Below are 21,297 nucleotides of genomic sequence, written 5' to 3'. Positions count from 1 at the left end.
CTTTTATAGGAATGATTTTGACTTTAGTTCCTATAGTATTTATAAGCTAAATAAACTTCTTACTAGTAAACTACTTTCTGGTATCTGCTATAATCTAATTAGGAGGGCCTAAATAAATATTAATCTAATACTACTTTAGGGTATCCCAAATATATAATATACTAATATTTAGAAGCTATTAGCCGGCTTAATATTAAGTGCCTTCATTAATAATATAGAGTATAGGCTTACCGGAAATATAGAAAATATTAATAATAATAGAATAGTTAAAGCTAATATTATTTCTTAGGTTAAACTTGAATTATTCTAGTAATTATTCGAATTTCTAGTATTACTTATAGTACTTTATAAGGTACTTAAGGGCTTCTATATTAATATTATAGCCTGCTTATTCTAGTATATTTCGGAGCTTACTAATAGATAAATAATATAGTATAGCAGGCTATACTCGTTAAAAATTATATTATTTTAGTAGTTTTAAGATTTAGGTCATATAATAAAGGCCACGGCCTTTTATATATAACTTGCGGAAATTATATAAGAAAGCTAGTTTTTCTATAAACTTAGAAAATAATTCTTTATAAGTATTTAATTAATTAAGCTTTTATATATTATATATTATTTATACTTTACTATTTATACTTTTAATTTATTATTTTGCTATTAAGTTACGTTTTATATTCTAGTATACTTTATATGGGTTTTTGTTTTATTATAGTTTCCCTATTATAATAACTAAAACGGTAATATAAATATTATAATTCAATTTCTATAAAAAAGCAGGGATTATAAGTAAAGAATTCGGAAATAAAGCTTTATAGAATAGTATTCTAAAATAAGAAAAAGTATTTAAAACATTATATTACAGGTATAAAACATTTATTAGAAATAATAAAATAATTAGTAAAATTATTAAAGTAAATCCCTAGCTTATTTATATTAGCTAAGCTAAATAGAAATAGAGTCTTTATAGGTATAATATAAAATTATACTTACCTAATTAGTATTCTTACTATTATAGATCTAATAGAGAATATAGATCTAATACTAAACTAGATATTAACTTGACTTTTAGTAGTTTTATTAAGTTTAATACTATTATTAGTTTACTATAAAGCTTGGAATTAGTTAGAACTAGTAATTAAGAATCTAGAGGCTCCGGTATTAATTATAATTCTATAAAAATAGTAAATATTATATCTTAATATACTATTAATTATAAATGTCTGAGTATCTTCTATTTATTTAATAGGCTCTAAAATATAATTTTTGCCTATTATCTAGTATATAAGGAAAAGAAATATAAGATTATTTATAAGGGTATTAGTTATAGGAATAGCAGGAACAGGGGCTATAAAAGCGGCTAGAAAGCTCTTAATAGAAATAAAATAGGAATTAGAGTAATATTTCTCTTCTTTATTTATTTCTACTAATAAGACTTTAAAAGTATTACTTATTAGTTTGTTCTTATTATTCTCGTTATTCTCTTCTTCTTTAAATTCAGTAATATACTATATATAAGTATTATTAAAGCATTTATTAAAGTTGCAAGTATTTCGGGATCTAAATTAGTAAAGATTTCTATTCTTAAATCGAGCCTTCTTAGTCTTTTATTTCTCTAGTATATATTTCTATAAGTAGTATTTGGGTCTCTTATATATAAAATATGACTTTAAAATATAATTATTATAATTATAGGACTTAAAATAGTTATTACAGGTTCTAAAGTTATAACTAGGTCCGTATTAATAATTTCCGAATAAATAGTAATTTAGAGGATTTTGAGAATAGTATTTTTAATTAGTAAAGAGAATCTGGGTATTAATCTATTATTTCTTCTTATAAGTAGTAATAGATAATTAGAGCTTATTAATAAGCTAGTCGAGATTATTAGGAGAGTTCGAGACTATATATTAGTATACCGGTAAGCCTTAATAGGAGGTAATAATCTTATTATATAGGAATTCGGTAGTTTATAAGGCAGGAATAAGGCCATATTATAACTTATATAGGTTATTAATTAGTATTTAGATAAGCTCAAATATTATTTTTTTAGGGTCTTTTACTATTATAGTTACTAAGGTAATAGTATTCTATTTGTCTAAATTTCGATAATAGTAACCGGGGCCTTTAAAGAAACTATAAATATTTATATAGGCTTCTTTATATATATATTAAAAGAGCTAGTTATTATAGAAGTAGTCTTATACTAGTTCCTTTAATATAGTAAGAAAAGCTCTTACTAATATCTTTTCTAGGAGCTTTATATATTAGTAAATATCTAGAAAAATAACGAGTTTTTAGTTAAAACTACTATTAGTTCTATTATACTTCTGTATTTTGGTATATATCTTTACTATTTCCCTAATAAGCTTCCTAGTAGTAATAATAGGAATTAACTAGATTTTTTTAGGTGCGGTAGATCTAGTAGTAATAGTAAAAATAGAAGTAGTAAATAGCCTTAATTCGGAAAAGATAAATAGATACCTTAATTTAACTAGCTAGCTAACCAAGAATACTTGATTTCCTTTTATCTAGTTCCCTCTAAAGTAAGATAAACTAATATAATAGGTCCCTTTAGAAGATCTATTCTAATTAGGCTATCTTTAATAATATTAGCTTTATACTAAATATATATTATTTCCTCCTAAATAATATTAAATAGAAACTATATTATAGTAAGGCATATATAGTTCTATTTAATATAAATACTATTATACTAAAAGTATTTTTAAAAGATTTATAATTTAGTATAGCTATATTAACTAAAAGTTATATTACTAAAGTCCTTAAAGTTATTCTTAAATAGATCCTATAAGTTCTTATTAGAAGTTCTATATAAGATATACTAATATAGCTTAGTATTTAGATATTTCTAAAGATCTACTTTTATAATATTATTAATATTAATTCTATTCTCCTATTTCTTAATTAACTTCTTCTTCTTTTTATTATTTATACTAAACCCAGTTTAGTCTCTCTCTAGTATATATATATAGTTTATAGTAAGAGGTATTTAAAGATAAGGTAGTTTATAGTAGATTTATAGAAAGGATTTAGTAATAAAGATATTCAGATATCTGGTTTAGATACCTAGTTAAGATACTAGATACTTAGTAGGATATTAAAATAAATATTTCACTCTTAAATATTTCGTCCGTAATAAGAAATTTAAGAAATAAAATATTATAATTACAGGAGAGTCTAAAGTTCGAAGAACTCGATTTAATAGTAAAATTAAAGTAGTAATTAAAGAGCTTTAAGGATATATATAGGATATATATTCTAGAGAAAGGGTCCTATAAATATAGATATTATATAAGTAGAAAAAATAGTTTCTAAAAAGGTAGTCTTAGGGCCAAAAGAAGTTAGTTTTAAAAAATAGTAGAAATTAAATAAATAAATAAATAGTCAAATAGCTAACTACTTATTAATTAGTAAAAGCTAGTATCTTTTTTTTAGGTTACTAAATGCTTTTCTAAAGTTAATAATAGTTCCCCCCTTTAACTAGAAGTAAATTACTTGTTTTAGGCTACCGAATACTTTTCCGACTAGCTAGGTCTTTCTTTAATTTATAAATACTAACTAATTAGTATTAGTTTACTAGTAATATATAGTACTATTATATATTTATAAAATACTATTTATATATAGTTAGTAAAGTTATTATTATTTAGAAGTAAGAATTATAGTATTATAATATTAATATGTGATCCCTAAATCTACTAAGCCTAAAGGGGTCTAGTTTACTAGTCAAATTACTAATAGGATATAAGGTTATATAACTATATCCCGTATTTTATATCCCGTTACCTATATTTCATTACCTATATCCCGTATCCCATATCTCGTAACTATATATATAACTCCTAAAGAAATAGCTATACTAATAATTTCCTTTCTTTTCTATTTTTCTTATAAGCTATAATAAATTCTATTTTAAATTCCTTTTTATTTTTAATCTTAACTAGTTCTAGTTCTATTATAATACTAGTTTGCAAATATTATAATTCTAAGAAAGAAATATAAAAAATATTATAGATCTAATATAATAATAGTAATTTCAAATAGTATATTTATTTATATATTCCTATAACTTCTAGAATTTTAAAAGAATTAAGATATCTATTTACTAGCTTTATACTAGATTATAGCTATCGAATATTCTTTATATAAAATATAATTTTATTATATATATTAAACTTCTTATTAATATATTTCTTATTATAATACTTTTTTTATATATTTACTATTTTTTATTATTATTTCTCTAGTATTTCCTATTTTACTTAAATTCTTTATATTCTTTCCTATATTACTAGTATTCTTTTTTCTAAAATATTATTCTTAATATATAGTTTAATACTAGAATAGAATTTATATAATATATAAAATAAAGAAATTTCTATTATTAAATATATAGAGTTATTATATATAAATTCTATAAAAGCAAGCTTTATTATCTAATTATCTTACTAGTAGCTAATATAATACCTCAAGTACTATTCTAGAGTTTGGTTTAGATTCTCGGTTTATTTATTAGTTTATAAGTAAAATACTATACTTAGCTATTATTAAATTTTTAAGTAAAAGTATAAACTTAACTAGAACTTACTTATAAAAACAGATTCTTTATTAGAGATTATATTTATAAATATATTAAAGTCTTTAATAATATAATATATAAATAGCTCTACTAACTTAGGAGCCGAGATCTCTTTAGTAATTAAAATATATTATATTATTTTTATATATTTATTAATAATAATAAGTATAAAATTATATATTTTATTAAAAACTCTAAAAAAAATAGTTTTATAATAAAGTTTATAATAAATTCTTATTATAGTTTAAAAAAAAGAAAGAATAAACTAAGTATATTATATAATAAATATCTCTTTATTTTAGTTTATTAATATATAAAACAAGTTTTAATATAGTTTTTTATGTTTTTTTTTATATTTTATTAGAAGTACTTTCTCTAGAAAATCCCTAATATCTTACTAATACTAAAATACTTACTTATAGAATTATTATAGTTAGTTTATAATAATTCTTTTTTAAAAGCCGGCTTATTTAGTATATAGATAATATCCCGATATTTTAATAATCTAGATATATTAAGTTCCTAAGTTTTAATAGTTTTAATAGAAGTTCTTTTTAAAAATTATTTATATTACTAGTATTATATTAATAAATTAAGCCTTTAGTATTATAATAATAGTTTAAATAATATTTCTTTATCTTTCTTATATGGTATTTTAGATCTAGTTACTTATATAACTAGAATTTATAATATATATTATTTATAACTAATTATACTAGTAATAGGCTCAAGTAATAATATTTCTAGTATTACTTTATTACTAAAATAGATTTCTTCTTTAGAATTCCTTAATATTTTACTAATTAAGAAATACCTACCTATTTCTTTTTTCCTGGGCCTTAAATTATAATATTATAGAAATAATATAGTATTCTATTATTATTATTTATAAGGCTTTCTATTCTATATTCTATAACTTATTATAAAATATCTTTATTTATTCCTGCTATAAAGTCTAGCTTTCTTAATAATCTATTAGTAAAATTATTATATTCTAGCTAGTATTTTAAGATAAAGTTAAAAATAGCTAGCTTTTTTATTTATTTTATTTATTAACTATTTAGTTTTCTTTTAATTATAAAATATTTCAAGTTATTATAATTTATTTTAATAATAATAATATACCGGATATATATTAGATAATATTACTAAATATAAAATACTAAAATAATAGCTAAGAGTTTAGAATTATATATCTTATATCTATTCTTAATTATAGTTATTTTCTTTAAATAAAAGATAATAGAATATTATCTAGCTTTTGCTTTTTTACTAAAAAGCTAGGAAATTATACTTATAATTATAAATCCTAAAATATCTATTTTTATATAAATTTTTAAGGCTAGATTAAAATAATAAAGAATTAGTACTATTATAAATACAATTTATAGCTTTTTAAAAGCCTTATTTACCTTATTTATCTAGCTAAAATAATATTATAGGTTTTTATTAATTTTTAATAAATTAATTAATTCTTTTACTATTTTAAAGTATTTATAAATAAACTTCTAGTAAAAGTTAGTAAACTTTAGAAATACTTGAATTTCTCGAATATTATTTTTTAAGGCTAGCTATTTCCTAATAGCTATAATCTAGCTAGCTTCTATTTCTATACTATCTAGGCTAATTATAAATTCTAGGAACTTTATTCTTTCTATATTAAACTCGTATTTTACTAAGTTTATAAAAAGCTAGTATTATTATAATTACTTAAATATATATTAGATTACTATTATATATTATTCTAGATCTTCTAAATAAATTAAAATATTATCTAAATAGATTATATAAATAATATTTATAAGGCCTATTAGTATATAATTAATATATACCTGAAATATTATTAAAGTATTAGATAATTTAAAAAATATAATATAATATTTAAAATATTAATAATATATTCGGAATATTATTTTCTATTTATTATTTTCTTATATTTATAACTAATAATAAGTATTCTTTAAATCTAGCTTTATATATATTATTACGCTTCACCGCTTTACTGGTAAATTTAGCGTCACGTGATCGCGATAACGCATGCGGCTGGCTAGTATTTAGAATACCAAAGCTCCTATATATACGAGCTTCCCTCTTTAGTTTAGAATCCTCGGATTAAGAGCCACTCTACCTTGCTTTCCAAGCCCAGAGACCCGGTTTCGTGACATATATCTTTATTTTATAAAGTCTATCTATTATCTTATTAATAAGTAATAATAGTATTTAATTCTTAATAGTAATTCTATTTAGATTTCAATAATTAATATATAAATATAGGCTACCTTTTTTCTTTAGAATAAATATAATTAGAATACTAGTTAGGCTAGTAAAATAATAAATCTATTTTTTCTCTAAGCTAGTATTAAGATATTTCTAAAAAACTTTAAGCTTTCTTTCTAATAAAATATATATAAAACTATATAATAGTTAGAATCCTAATTCCAGATCTATATAATACTTTATTATATAGTAATTAAATAGTATACCTATAGCCTTTATAAAGAATATTCGGAAAAGATTCTAATATTTTTTAGGAAATATACTCGTCCTATTTATAATAATAATAGTAATTCTTTAGCTATTTATTATAGAATAGGTAATTAATAAAAAAACATATATTTTATATTTTATTACTTTAGTAAACTTTCTAATATTTAGAACTTTAATCTTCTATAATTAAATCTAGTATTTCTATATTATTTTTCTAAAGGAAATTAGGGAATTAATTTAGTAAAGCTATAGGAATCCAAGTATTATATTAATATAATTCAGATTAAAATTATATAATATAAAATATATATTAGCCTTTCTTTAGTTTTCTAGTATATTTTTAGTAATAATTTCAAGAATATAATTTTTATATAAATAAATTCTTTTTTTCTCTAGTAAGAATAAGGAAATTACTTTTAATATTAATAAAATACTTATACCTAAAGCTAATTTCTTCTTTATATAATTAGCCTTTATACTCGAGTTAATTAATACTTTAATTCTTTATTTATCTTTTCTTATTTTAATAATAACCTTAATTATTATTCTTATTTTAAAAGCCTTATTCTCTATAATATAAATAAATATAACTATTATAAAATATATTCGTTTCTTGGCTTTTTTAGTTCTGGGTACTTATATAATATAGCTAGACTTATTATAATTATAGTAAATTGGTTTTTTCTAATTTAAGTAAGTAATAGTATAATAATTCTTTTTTTAGTAAATAAAGTAAATTATATCCGGTTTTATAAATTCTAATACGGGTATTATATTAGATCCTATTATTATATCTTTATTACCTCGGTTTTATAAATCTTATAATAGAAATATACTTCTTTTCTATTTTCTTTTATTATTTTCTTTCTTTTTTCTTCTATTTTTTTTCTTTTATTATTTTATTAGCTTATTATTATATTTCTATTAAATAAACAGATTTAAATTATTCTTAACTTTTATAACTATAGAAATAAGCTTTTTTCTTTCTTATAAAGTATTTCTTTAATAATTAATCTTATTTTAAATCTCTTATCTTAAGCTATTAAATAAGTTATCTTACTCTTATAATAAACTCATATATTCCAAGTTATTTAATAGGCTATTTAAATAAGATATAAAGCTTTAAATATTCTAGCCTAGCTATTATTTAGTATCCTTAAACTTAGTAAGAATATTATTATTATAGTTCTTTGGATTTAAAATAGAATTCTTTATAAACTTAATAAAAGTCTCCTAATTTATAGTATTAATATCTACTAATTATTTCTTATACTTTTAGATATTTCTGGCTATATCTTTAAAATAGGAAATATAATATATAATCTTTATTATATTAGTAATTTAGATAATTCTATTATTTTTATATTATTTTAACTTTGCCTAATAAAAGAAGTTCTAGGCTTCTTTAATACTCTTTCCCTAGTAAGTAAATAGTTCTCGGGTTTTTAAAGCCCTCCGAATTAAGAGTACTACCGGGAATATAATAGGTTCTATACCGGATATTCGAATATTTTTAAAATAACGGATTTAAGCTTTTAGCTTCTCTAGATCTTCTTTCTATTATATCTCTGCTTCTAACTTAGTAATATAATAGCAAGCCACTACTAATTTCTCTGTTATTATTATTCTACTAGCTAGTTCTAGGGATATCTGAGTTCTATTTCCTTTTCCTAACTAGGTAGTATAAAGAGTATTTGGCTAGGTACTTCCCTGGATATCCGGTTAGGTTATCCCAGTAATAATAGAGATGCTTCTTCTGGTTAATACTCTAGCTATTAATAGTTTTGTCTATTAATAGCTTAACTACCTTATAATGAACTACTTCCCGAAGATTAGATTAATTAGAATATAAGGTATATAATAGCTGTGACGGCAGGAACAAAGCAATGGAACGATGCTCAAAGATCTATGATTCCAATGTCCTACAGAATCTAAAGCTAAGGAGAGAAGGAGTGAGGTGTGGCAGTGGATAAGTAGGTATGGCCAAAACCACTGAAACGCCGAGCTTTGGAAACGAGCTTGGTTTGAACCACAGCTTGGAACCTTAGCTGAAACCAACCCCTTAGCTGAAACCACGTTCGTATTAACCATGTGACACCAGCCGTCACAATAGCAGGGTAATATATAAGTAGTTAAGGTAAGTAAGCTATAGAGTAATACTTGTAAGTATAACTAATTCCAAGAATTAATTCTAATAAAAGACTAATTAATACCCCTTTCCAAAGCTAGGAGTGTCTCCCTATATATTCCCTAGTACTTAGCCAAGTCTGTAAAGCACTTTACTTAACTAGGAAACACGATCCCATGTGATCCGTACGATTCCGATCGCAAGCTTTACCCAAAATAGGAAACTAGATCCACGACATCTGACACCTGTCCATGCGCCATCACGTGTGCCTATTATACTTGAAACTATTTCACTTTTAATAAGGCTTTATATTTCTTAATAAAAAGCCTCCTAATTTAATTAATTAAGTATATGGAGAAATACTCGAATTTAGATAGTAAAGTTAAGTAGTACTATTTTAATTAATTAATTTAATGGATTTGAGTCGCAATTCTTGATTTCTAATTCCGATTTCGAGTTTTGTGGGTAGCTCGCTAATGGCCTCAGTAGCAGATCGTCGCATCTCTGGAATTTTTGCCGACACAGCCTTTCCTGAATGGGAAGCTGGGTATCAAAAATATCCGGCCGTGCGAAGCTTGTAGGGTTACCTTGTCGAAGCTAAACCCAATACAGCTCCACCGCAGAAAAGGTAGGGGGCAAGAAGGTTGCATTACTACGGAGACGGAGGGGCTGACTATATACACTGGTGCCTCAGGCTACATTACGACCGCCTTTCCCGGGGGTAACGATAAATTTCCGAAACCCCTTTCGTAGCTTCAACACGCCGCGACCTCCTTCCATAGCTAATTGCAAGGTTCAAGGATTGTCACGGTTTTGTCCTCGCAATATTTCAACTCCACGACTTCACGATTACTTGGCACGCTTTCACCTCGAGTCTTTAAAGCCTGACTATACTCAATTGACCGTTATTTGCACAATGACTTTCTCTGTCGATGACCCGCTCACATGGCGAGTCACGCTTGAGAATCCCATCCGCGAGGTAGACGGCATGGACTGGGAACGTTGTGCCTCTTTGCATAATCTGATTACTCAACTTGGCTGGACAGGCCCTGGCAACACAGAAACTGAAATGCCAAGGAGCACATGGTGGCAGGTAAACATCACGAATGAGTCACTTGAAGAAGAGTGGTCGAGACGCTTGTCACCATCTCTGAAGCTGTTCCTCCAAGCGGCCTACGAAACACCTCATGGCAATTTCTTCTACTATGTCAGTGGTCTGAACGGACCAAGTCGCCTCTATACTGGATTGCACGAACAAGGAGGCGCGATCTTGTCTTTGTACCAGATGACCAATCTGAATCTTAGTGGTCATCGAGACGGTTTGAAGTACTCGAAAAAAAATTCTAACTTGCAGACAAGGACTGACCTTCATCTAGCTTTAACCGAGAGACATCGAGGGCAATATTTTGCAGTGATATCTTGGACTCACTTGCCACAACCAATGGCCGTATGGAATGGGACCCTCTTGAAGTCGTCTTGAGTGCATGGCTGGGCATGATCGACACAGGCAAAGTCATCGCTAAAGCTGAAGGCACAGACACCAGAGGGCCGGTGGAATGTACACCCTGGGAGCTGGTTCCATACAGCGAGCATGACTTGGCGCATGCCGTCAGCTCTTTCAACAATCTTACCGCGAGGGTCGAATGCCTGATTGAAGACCCGTCACTGAGCCCACTGGAAAACCCTGATGATCAAAATAGATTGCTCGAGGCCTGCACAGCCAAGCTCAATCCGCCCGCATCAGCAGAAGAGCTTGGCCTAATACCTCGGGATGTGTTAGACAGTGCTGCCATCCCAGAAGGCTTCATTCGAGAGTTCCTGCTCCAAGTACGTCGGCCGAAAAATATCAAATATGTAGCTCCCGGTCTCCGTCTCCCTACCCCAGGCGACTTCATGCCCCACCCATTCCAAAATTTTCGACAACCGGATACAATGGAGTACGATGATCCGGTCCTTCCATTGCCTCTCTTTATCTCAGGAATCAAATCCTCAAAGCCGCTTTTTGGTTATCCTTTCCACGAAGCGTCCAACCTAAGCCACGGGCTCTGGATGGAGTACTGTAACAAAGCCGCTCATCACACGTTCGAGGATACATGTCGTCTGTATCTTCCATTCAATGTTGGTGCAAATGGATTTGCTCGCCTCACCGACGATTCGTTGATAGGTGAGAATCAGGAGGACCATGGTATCGCGTCGCCAAATGGTCGAGAGAATGAGCTCTATCAGCCGGGATATTGTCATTTTATTCCTTGGCATGGACCGCAGCTTGGGAACGTGCTGGAACTGTGGTCGAATCTGGTGGGGTTGGGGGAGTGGGAAATTGGTGAAGAGGGTGTCTTGGGTGGGATTGAGAAGTTCAGGGAGGCGGATACGGAGGAGCATTCACACAAATATCAGATCTTTGCTGAATGGTGAGCGAATACTGGATTATCGCGTAAAAATTGATGTCAAAGTCATTGTGTCACTTTCACTTGAGATTAACGTGATCGTTGGTTGAATGAGATGTATATACTTCGTCCCAATTCTTCAACAGAACTCCGTCAAGTTTCTGATTCATACATTACGATATAGAGACACAATATGCTTCACCAAGCCAGAGACTAGTGCAGTCACTTCCAATCGCCGGATTCCAAGCGTAGAACTCGGCAAAGGTGATCCCGAACTCTACTTCAATCGAAGCGCACGAATCACCTATAAAGTTAGTAAATGACCTGAATTAGACAGCAACACGTCCCTATTTCGACTTACCTGAAATAGTCAAATAATATTTAGTGCAAGAACTAGTAATACCAGTTTGTGTTGGTCCAGGAGGCGTCGGAGATGCCTTGGTTGTTGCAGATCCAGCTATTCCGACACAGTATGCTTCGCCGAGCCAGAGATTTGTGCAGTCACTGCCGACTGCTGGATTCCAGGAGTAGAAGGTAGCGAAAGATATGTCGTAAGCTGCTTCAATTGAAGCACAAGAATCGCCTATTACCGATTGTTAGAATTTTTCAGACGAAGATACCATTATGTGACTGACCAGATACGACAACATAATATTTATTACAGCTGGCGATGATTCCCGTTTGAGTTGGGGCTGGCGGTGTGACAGACGTAGTAGTCGTTCCAACGACGCTGGAACTTTGGCCACTTGAAGAGACGAGACTTCTCAGGCTACTGCTACTCGAACTAGATTCTGTATCGCAGGCCCCATCATAGCAGTTCCCGACACCACAATAGTCTGTTGAGTTACCGCAAAAACCAGAAGTAGAGCAGCAAACACCGAATTGCGTGCCTGTGCACGTTTTATTGCCGGCGAACAGCGGTCCGCATTCTCCGGTCGTGCTCTTGCCGCCAATATCTGTGTCACAGTTGCCAGAATAGCAGTTTCCTGCGCCACAGTAATCTGAACTTGACCCGCAAAAGCCGTAGATGGAGCAGCAGCTGAGTTTAGTCAGCGACGGAAATGTTACTTGATGTGCAAAGAGCAGAGAACATACTCGCCAAAAGCGGATCCGGTACAGGTGGTGTAGTTATAACTTGGTCCACATTCCCCGTTAGTGCTCACCCCAGTAGCGGTTGCATTGCAAGCTCCGCTAAAGCAGTTTCCGGCTCCACAGTATGCGTCCGTCGATCCGCAGGCTCCATAGATAGAACAACAAGAACCAAAATCCGATCCTGTACAAGTCGTGTAGTTGTAGCTTGGCCCACAGTATCCATTTGTTGTTATAGCAGGCACCGTCATCTTGGCCACGCACAACGCGTATCCTAACCACAGATTTGTGCAATCATCATTCAGGTAAGTGTTCCATGCTTGCAAGTCCGCGAATGTAATGCCGTACACTAAAGCGATCTGGTTGCATGTATCACCTGCGACAACGTTATAGTATAAACCGCAATTAGTAATCGAACCAGATTGAGTTGGCTCTGCAGGAGTGGCGGTGGTGTAGTATTCTCCAACTGATGTTGGTGCAACAACTATCCCTGTTGGGACGAATTTACCTCCTGGAGGGGAGGTACATATTCGCTGCCCAGCAACCAGATTGTCACAACTTCCCTGAATCTTTGGATTCCAAGTCAAGAAGGCCGCATTGGTTGTGTCAAGTTCCGCAGCAATCTCAGAACTACGAAGAGAGTCAGACAGGTGTGCGCATCAAGTGACATTTGTCACTTACCAGACACCGCCCCATATCACTTCGATCTCGCAAGGCGAAGGCACGCATATTGGCGCTGTGATTTCACAGGTATAGTCATTAGTGGCAGCTCGAAGATCGCCAGTCGTAACATTGTACATGTCAGAAAGTGGATTGCATCCGAGAGGAGGGCTAGAGACAGGGATAATTTGACCAGCACAGGTTGCTGTCGCCGCTGAGCTCGACGTTGTCGTGGCTCCAGAAGATGTCGTTGCAGTCGCTCCAACAGTAAGCCAAAGGGTCGCTGCGGATGTTGTGTAAGGCATTGTTGTGGAGCAGTTTCCTTGGAGGTCTTCAAATTGCTCAATGAGGTAGTCTGTGAATTCACTAGCTGCTAGATGGGGAGACAGAAGTCTCTGCTTCCACATGAGGAGGAAACATTCTGAACAATACTAGAGAAATTCAGCGCAAGGGCAGACAGGTGAGTAATCATGACCTACAAGGCTAGAATTGTACAAGTTTGTGACAGAAGACATGCTTGCACTAATATTAGCTGGTGTCCAACTTGGATCCGAGCATTCAACCGGCGGGTCATCACTGTAACACGTGTCTAGAATTTGTTAGGATGGTCATAAAACGAGATGTTAGTACTCACCGGCATTCCACGTGATGTAGTTACTTCCCTGCCACGACTCAGACTCCAGGTAGCACCAATTCTCGGAAGAATCTTGCAGACATGCCACATCATAGTTCTCGATGAAAACATATGGTACGAATCGAGGGTCTACAACAGTTTCCCCAAACGTCATGCTTTCTGAGCCACAGTTGGCCTCGACGGCGCTCAACCAGGTCGCCATCGATGCCGTGCACGCTGATGTGCATAAGGTTGTGATGTTATTCTGATACCAATCTATGAGAAACATGCGTGAGTGATGCCCGAAGCGAATATTACTTCTGTAAAGTTGGGTCACGAAAATATGACGTACAGGAATTATCTACACCTTGCGCTACCAGATTTGTTGTAGATGTATCGCAATTGAGGGTCGTATTTCTGGATACATATCAGCCTTTGTAGATACTCTATATCATGGACCCAAATCTCACACTGCAGCCATACACGCACTTGAGAGTCCGTATATAGACTCCAAGGTAGCGGGGTCGTAATACTGATACACACTGAAAGAAGCCATTGCTCTGGGAACTACCCAAGCGAGGAAGAGACATCTTGCAAACAACGACATTGCACCAGAGTTGACGATCGAACGTTGTAAGTCAGGCCCGAAAGGACAGAACAAAAATCACAAGAGGCCTTGAACTCAAGAGCAATGGGGAAACAAGATCCACAGACAACCCCTTGTTCATCCTCCATACTCAAACGAGCAGAGAGTGCGAAGCGACCATTCAGATGCACCGGGCACGGCATCCTAAAGCAGCGGCGTCATGAATAATATCTGAATGTAGACTTTCGCCATCGCGTCGGCCCGTCCGGAGTGTGGCCCAATTCGGGCCTCGTCCCTAAAAGGGGGCCGAAACCTTCACCACAACATCGTCTTAAGTTCTTAACCAAGTGGGAGAATCCCACCACAGCTTGAGGAGGGACAGCCGGAAAGTGCGGCCGGAAAAAACTAGCTGGTGCTCGCCCAGGGGCGCCCATGCTAGCGCCATCCGTTCGCTGCCACCAGCTGCGCCATCCGCTTAAATATCCGTTAAATATCCCGGGCGCTGTGGCAGCCCAACGTATGCCGAACATCAAAACTCCGACGCTTCCGGCGCATCCGGCGCATTTCAATTTATAGATCTTTTATAAAAGCAACATAAAAATTTATATAAGAACTAATAGAAAGGATATTTATTGGCCTATAATAGAACCTAAGTCTTATTATTACGTGCAGATTTATTTAATTTTGAGGTTGAAGAAAATCGTAAGCGAACGGCACAGCTGTGTCAGCGGAACGGTGATGACCGCTGTACCCGCATAGAAACAATGCAGCGCTTGCACCGCAAAAAACGACCATGCTCGTGCATGTTGCGGGCTGCACTATTGGCAACGGAACATGTGCAGCTGCTCTTTTCATCTCGTTTCACCTTCTCGGCCGCGTCACGTTTGCCTAGAAATGGGGGTGCTTCATCTCAAGCCGCCACCCCTCATCTCCGAGAATCGTAGTCTCGTGTGATCTTGATCGACAGTCTTGATTACCATGCAGATAACTTGTCTATGTTCCACCAATCTATCTTCGTTCTCATGCCACCGCCGGGATGAATGCCCGTGCGACGTCATTTTGGAATGGCTTACTTTCCAGACTCGCTATGAGGCTCGGATATTGAGCTTCATTGAGCTTGCTTCTCACCCCACTGGAGTTATAGCAGCATGCCAATTTTTGAATCGTGAAGGAACGACTTTCATATGGTCTGTCCTATCCAAACTTTTCGTCTGCATGAAGTTGCTGTTCAGCGCGACAAGATGAGTGCTTTCACGTCAAAGTTCTTGTTGCTGGTGCTAATTGCACTTGTGACTGCTAAGAATGTTTCGCTCTATCCCCCGCTGTACATGAAGCATTCAGATTCTACCCCTATTTTCGTTAATACCACAGGAAGGACGGTAAATCCTTTGATAATAGCCTTAGGTGGTGGTAACGATCAAAATCTGGCAAAGCGCCAAGCATCAACACTACCGACGGGGACATGGTGCGTTTTCTGAGAATACGCATTTTGAAGAGCGACGGATTGACATTACATAGCGCCCCTGGAACGCCATGTGTTAACGGTGCCTGCTGTGGAAGTAATGGCCTCTGTGGTTACTCACCTCTGGAATGCTCGAGCTCAACTTGTCTCTCGAATTGCAACGCTACAGCAGAATGCGGACAATACGCACCCTCAGCGACTTCGAGCTGTCCGCTCAACGTTTGCTGCTCTTACTTTGGGTTTTGCGGTACAACCGATGTAAGTTATCTGAAACTCAGCTCTTCTGTCCCGCTCTCCTGAAGCGCGTGAATTTCTCCCAAACAAAGTGGAGGTGACAGAGGACTTCTCAATTGATTGTGAAGGCTTTATAATTAAACAAGATACACAATCGACAAGAATCACACTGACAAAAGCAAGGACTTTTGCGACACCACAGGCACTACGCCTTGCCAAGAGGGCTACGGCTCTTGTGGCGCGGTCACCGAACCTTCATGCTCGGGAGCTAGCGTAAACGCACGAACAATTGGATACTATGAATCCTGGTAAAAGCAACCTGCATCTGATTTCTTCATGAACCACAACACTAAATGGTCACAGGTCAAGTACACGTGCTTGCGATAGCAGAAAGCCATCAGATCTTGATCTTACTGGACTTTCACATATTAATTTCGGTCTGCCTTTCGAGAATCTAATGAATTTCCGGGTAACAATATTGACAACTCGTAGCCTTCGCCTTTTTCAATCCCACAACGTTCGAGATGTCGCAGATGAGCCCAGGTGATGCGGCTTTGTACTCTGACTTCACAGCCGTCAAGTCGAACTATCCGTAAGTCCCGCCAGAGCCGAGACGCTATGCCCCAAGCACTATGAATCTGCTTCTTGCTGATAGCATAATCTAATTTTTACAGAGGTCTACAAACTTACGTCTCCGTCGGAGGATGGTCTTTCAACGTATGAACACCAAAACGATCACCTATATTGACATGATACTCACCCAAGTAGGACGAAGGAAATTCCCCAGATACGCGTACAGCTTTTAGTGATATGGTCAGCACTTCCTCGAACAGGGCAGCCTTCATCTCGTCTCTGAAGGCTTTCATGCAGACCTACGGTTTTGATGGCGTTGACATCGATTGGGAGGTATGTTGACACGGTCATTTGCGGCGTCAAAAGTGCTGACTTATCATGAAGTACCCCGCAGCAAGTGATCGTGGAGGTGTTGCCGCCGATACAGCCAATTTTGTCAGCTTGGTGAAAGAGCTGCGCAGCGAATTTGGCTCAAACAAGGGTGTAACGGCCACATTGCCCTCTTCTTTCTGGTATCTTCAAGGATTCGATGTCGCCTCGATGCAAAATTACGTGAATTGGTTCAATTTCATGAGTTACGATATTCATGGAACTTGGGATTCGACCTCGAAGTTCACAGGACCCTATATCAGACCGCACACTAATTGGACTGAAATTTCTCTGGGACTTGATCTGCTTTGGCGTGCCGGTGTTACACCAGACAAGGTCACCCTTGGCTTGGGGTGGTATGGAAGATCCTTTACTCTTTCGGATGAAACATGTGTTACGCCCAATGGAGTCTGCATGTTTTCAGCAGGAGGCGATCCTGGAGCATGTACGGCATCCGCTGGCACATTATCGAACGCTGGTAAGTGCCTAAACCACTCTGTCTCGGGAGTGGCCTGACAGAATTTTTATAAAGAAATCTTTGCAATCATAGATGAATACTCACTTGAACCGACGTATGATGATGCAGCAGCAGTCAACTGGGTCTTTTGGGGTGATTCGCAGTGGGTGAGTTACGATGATGGTAACAGCATGCAAGTCAAACTAGCGAGAGCGAATGCTCTGGTAGGTTTTCCGTGCCCGGCAGATTGATATCGGCGTACTGACATAACAAAGTGTCTTGGTGGCACTATGATATGGTCAATTGATCAGGACAATAGCAATGGCGACAGCATGGCGGATTTCCTTGGCATTGGTGCGACCAATGGAAACACGGCCGAAGAAGCAGCGGAACTGAAAGCCCAGTATGCTGTAGCTACCACAGCAACTGCTGTCCAGACCTCTTGTTATTGGTCATTTTGTGGGTAAGATATTCCAGCTGATAACGATTATCAACAAAGCTGACAGAGTGCAGGCAAGGCTGTGACGATGTGAGATCTTGGCACGTGTTAATAGCTGATTTGGACTTCACTAACAAGCACTAGGCCTACTATCCTGTCACCCAAGCCAAAGGAGAAGTAGCAAATAACGGCGTGGATGCTACTGTTAACACTGTATGCTCTGGCACGGACGTGCAATCTTTATGTTGTGCCCCTGGCACTACTCTTGGAAAGTGCCAGTGGGAAGGGTGGAACGGCGTTGGTATGCCCTGCTCAGCAGTTTGCGCCAATGATTCGGACATTGTAATTGCAGAAAATAGTAAGTTCACTTTGGACACATTTAATAATAAACCGAATACTAATTAATCCTAGCAAATCACTACTTCAAGTACCTCTCACCGCCATGCATGCAGCTCTAGAACAACGGCTAATGTTTGATGCAGTGACCCTGATACAAGTACAATAGAAGATCAGACGTGCAATGGAGGCTTTCAGGCTTACTGTTGCTCTGGCTTTGTAGCTTCCCCAACCGCCAATACTGGAAGCCTTGACCTTATCGATCAAACCACATCATCCAAGCGAAAGCGGAGTCTCGAAAAGCGCGGAATCAATACAGCTGTTGGGCGTGTCTGCTTGAGTGCAGCTGAGATTGCAGTCGAAGCAATTGCAGCAGCAGCAGCAGCTTTCTTTACCTTCGGTGCTTCTGAAATCGCCTTCGCAGCGGAGGTTGCTGCAAATGTCATTTGCTTGGCTTTAGCCGCAGCTGCGACGATCGAGGCTGCTGTGAGTCATTTTCTCTAACCTCTTTTGCAAGATGCTTCACTAGTGCGAGAATTCGATATACATGAAGTGACTTATGGTCTCTGGGAGATTGCTTCTTACGCTCCAATGACTCGTTTGGTAATGTACTGACTCGAATGTTTTTGGTTAGGCCGCCGCAGGTAGCGCAACAGTGGGCGCAGTTGCTATTGGCGTAGCTTCACATGCTATGGTCCTCCGTAACAAAAGGCCTGCGAGTGGGCCTCAGGGTGGACCAAATCCGAAGAATCCTAAGACCGGTAATACTGGAGGATCCAAGACCGCTTATGGGCAGTGGGTACTCTGATTCGGTCTTTAACGACTTCTGCTGATTGAATTACCGTTCAGATGGGCCATTGCAACGTATCCTAGCACGAGTGATGCGACATCATGCGACTGCAGCGTCACGTATACATGTGTCTATGGGTAAGTGAACTACTTCAATTCGTGAAATTGAGCACTAACACCCGTCCTAGAATGGTAGCTACTGCAGGTGGATGGGACGAGGTATGCGACAATCAAAGATGGGCCATAGACCACTTGCTGGGTGGTAAGTTAGAACTTTTAATAGGACTTGATCAACCCGAGAAGCTGACTTTGTCGTTCAGGAAATACTGTATATCATTACGGAGGCAAGTTAAACAGAAAAAAGAAAACAAGAAAAAACCTGTTTATATTGACTATTGAGCAGGTCGACTGGCCGATTCAAACTACATGAAAAGCCTATGGTCGCCCCAACACTCTGGTTGGCAAGCAGCCGCGCAGACTGCTATAGGTGGCGTTGCTAGGTGTCAGGTGTAAGGATCCAAGATTTTTTTCTTCCATGCATCCTGCTGACAAAAAATAGAGACGAATTCCCCATGGGTTCGCTTCTTGAAGGGAGACTCCCGAACTCACAGGCTTGTCGTTTGGTGAATGGCCCTGCCAACGGACGACAAGGAACAGATTTCGGACAGTTCCTCCTCGCTCAATACCAACCGTGTAGCTCATACAAGGCTAATAAATGTAGCTCAGCTAGTCCGGGTAAGTCCTAGCCCGTCTCCCTCTCACACTTTGCTGCGAAGTTCTCTGCCAGCTTCCTTGGAGATGCTAGAATAATGCAATCATCAAGAAGTAGCACAAAAGTTGTCATCATACCACAAGCTAACATAACCAAGTCGTGCCAATCACATGGGCTTTCTCCGGCATGGATGCGAATCGCCTCGCAGGCAGCAATGTCGCTCCCCACTTCGTCCAACGCTATGGTGTACGAATTCCCCTCTCCATCGCTCGTGAATGCATCTAACACCATAAAGTTTGACTCGCAAACAGCAGGCTCAGAGTGCTGGGGTACGTGAATAAACTTAATGCAACGATCGAGAAGAAACATGAACAACTGACCTGTGCTCAGCAACGGCATCATTCAATGACCCTAGCGGCAACCCAGTCGTCAGCACCGTCACCGACCACGGCTTCCGTGTCCTGAATAACGATCCGTAAACATCACGCTCACTCATAGAAATTCCAGTTACTAACATCCAAATAGTATCATCACCAGCGCAGCCTACGGCTGGCCACTCCAAAGCTATCGACCCTCACCCTTCGCTAATCAGCTTAATCAACCATCCAGTATAGCTAGTGCTCAATATCAGAAACGGCAAGAAGTACTTGCAAGCCTGAAAGGGGAGTATATCGGGTCTGAAATCGACTGCGATAAATGTGATGTGTTTGTTGATGAGTCGGGACGAGAGTTCTATCATCCTCATTGGCGGGGTAATAGATACAAGTCTACGCCTGCAGTTACTACGACGGCAGCTGTGGTACAGGGGACGAATGGTGCTACAAAGGCGGGAAGCACACCTGTGCACAAGGTCCCGAAGGAGACCGGCGTCGTGCGTGGCGATTGAGGTAGTAAGGCAGTGAGATAGAGAAGATATGATTTGAAACTCTTATATAAGATCTTATATAACTTAACAAACTAATTTAAGATATATGGCTTCTTTTTAATACATAATTTTGAGACCTTAATAAATATTAAATATCTTTTAATACTTTTCTTTTTAATATAATGTTTTATAAATAAATTAAACTTTAAATTATAAATAAAGAAAAAAAATTCGGTTAAAAATTACTAATATTTAAAGATTAATATAAAACTAATATTTTTTTTAAAAATTATATATATATATTTTATTATAAGTTTATAATACTTAATTTAAATAATTAATATCTCTTATATATAAAAATAATAATTTAGTAATAAAAACTTTATAATTAAAAATATATTTTAAGAAAAATAGAAACTTATTTATAAAGAAAGATTTTTTTTAAAAAAAAGTTTATATAATTAGATATATATAAATCTTTCTTAAAATCCTATTATAAACTATA

General features: G+C 35.3%; 3 protein-coding genes across 3 annotated transcripts; 2 read left to right on the top strand and 1 right to left on the bottom strand.

The window, feature by feature from the left end:
• The first annotated feature begins 9,969 nt into the window (after positions 1-9,969).
• Positions 9,970-11,798, top strand: K444DRAFT_566638 (uncharacterized protein). The gene is made up of 2 exons (XM_024877137.1): positions 9,970-10,547; positions 10,598-11,798. The coding sequence occupies exons 1-2, from the start codon at positions 10,138-10,140 to the stop codon at positions 11,634-11,636; spliced, it is 1,449 nt and encodes a 482-aa protein (XP_024733088.1). The 5' UTR covers positions 9,970-10,137; the 3' UTR covers positions 11,637-11,798.
• A 416-nt stretch (positions 11,799-12,214) lies between these two features.
• On the bottom strand, positions 12,215-14,577 carry K444DRAFT_535543 (carbohydrate-binding module family 18 protein; the record flags this gene model as incomplete). The annotated part of the gene is made up of 7 exons (XM_024875297.1): positions 12,215-12,647; positions 12,704-13,327; positions 13,379-13,788; positions 13,837-13,946; positions 13,992-14,246; positions 14,323-14,387; positions 14,441-14,577. 7 exons carry the CDS (start codon positions 14,575-14,577, stop codon positions 12,215-12,217), a joined length of 2,034 nt encoding a protein of 677 aa, XP_024733087.1.
• Positions 14,578-15,488: 911 nt separating this feature from the next.
• On the top strand, positions 15,489-20,930 carry K444DRAFT_615976 (glycoside hydrolase family 18 protein). Its single transcript, XM_024880830.1, has 24 exons — positions 15,489-16,021; positions 16,075-16,276; positions 16,436-16,560; positions 16,616-16,689; positions 16,745-16,844; positions 16,927-16,969; positions 17,021-17,158; positions 17,210-17,672; positions 17,727-17,875; positions 17,927-18,114; positions 18,165-18,180; positions 18,235-18,448; positions 18,502-18,517; positions 18,573-18,912; positions 19,061-19,221; positions 19,276-19,353; positions 19,404-19,477; positions 19,536-19,559; positions 19,619-19,724; positions 19,775-19,950; positions 20,085-20,173; positions 20,223-20,256; positions 20,318-20,402; positions 20,453-20,930. The coding sequence occupies exons 1-24, from the start codon at positions 15,741-15,743 to the stop codon at positions 20,811-20,813; spliced, it is 3,537 nt and encodes a 1,178-aa protein (XP_024733086.1). The 5' UTR covers positions 15,489-15,740; the 3' UTR covers positions 20,814-20,930.
• The last annotated feature ends 367 nt before the right edge of the window (positions 20,931-21,297 follow it).

The sequence above is a fragment of the Hyaloscypha bicolor genome (assembly GCF_002865645.1).
Source record: "Hyaloscypha bicolor E unplaced genomic scaffold K444scaffold_118, whole genome shotgun sequence".
NCBI lineage: Eukaryota > Fungi > Ascomycota > Leotiomycetes > Helotiales > Hyaloscyphaceae > Hyaloscypha > Hyaloscypha bicolor.
Note: the sequence above shows the minus strand (reverse complement) of the source record. Positions and strands in the feature narration are given on the sequence as shown.

Coding starts and splice junctions, on each gene's coding strand:
- K444DRAFT_566638 (XM_024877137.1), top strand. CDS start 10,138: ATGACTTTCTCTGTCGATGACCCGCTCACATGGCGAGTCACGCTTGAG. Junction 10,548..10,597: donor GGTCATCGAGACGGTTTGAA/GTACTCGAAAAA, acceptor ACCTTCATCTAG/CTTTAACCGAGAGACATCGA.
- K444DRAFT_615976 (XM_024880830.1), top strand. CDS start 15,741: ATGGTCTGTCCTATCCAAACTTTTCGTCTGCATGAAGTTGCTGTTCAG. Junction 17,673..17,726: donor TGGCACATTATCGAACGCTG/GTAAGTGCCTAA, acceptor ATTTTTATAAAG/AAATCTTTGCAATCATAGAT. Junction 17,876..17,926: donor TAGCGAGAGCGAATGCTCTG/GTAGGTTTTCCG, acceptor GACATAACAAAG/TGTCTTGGTGGCACTATGAT.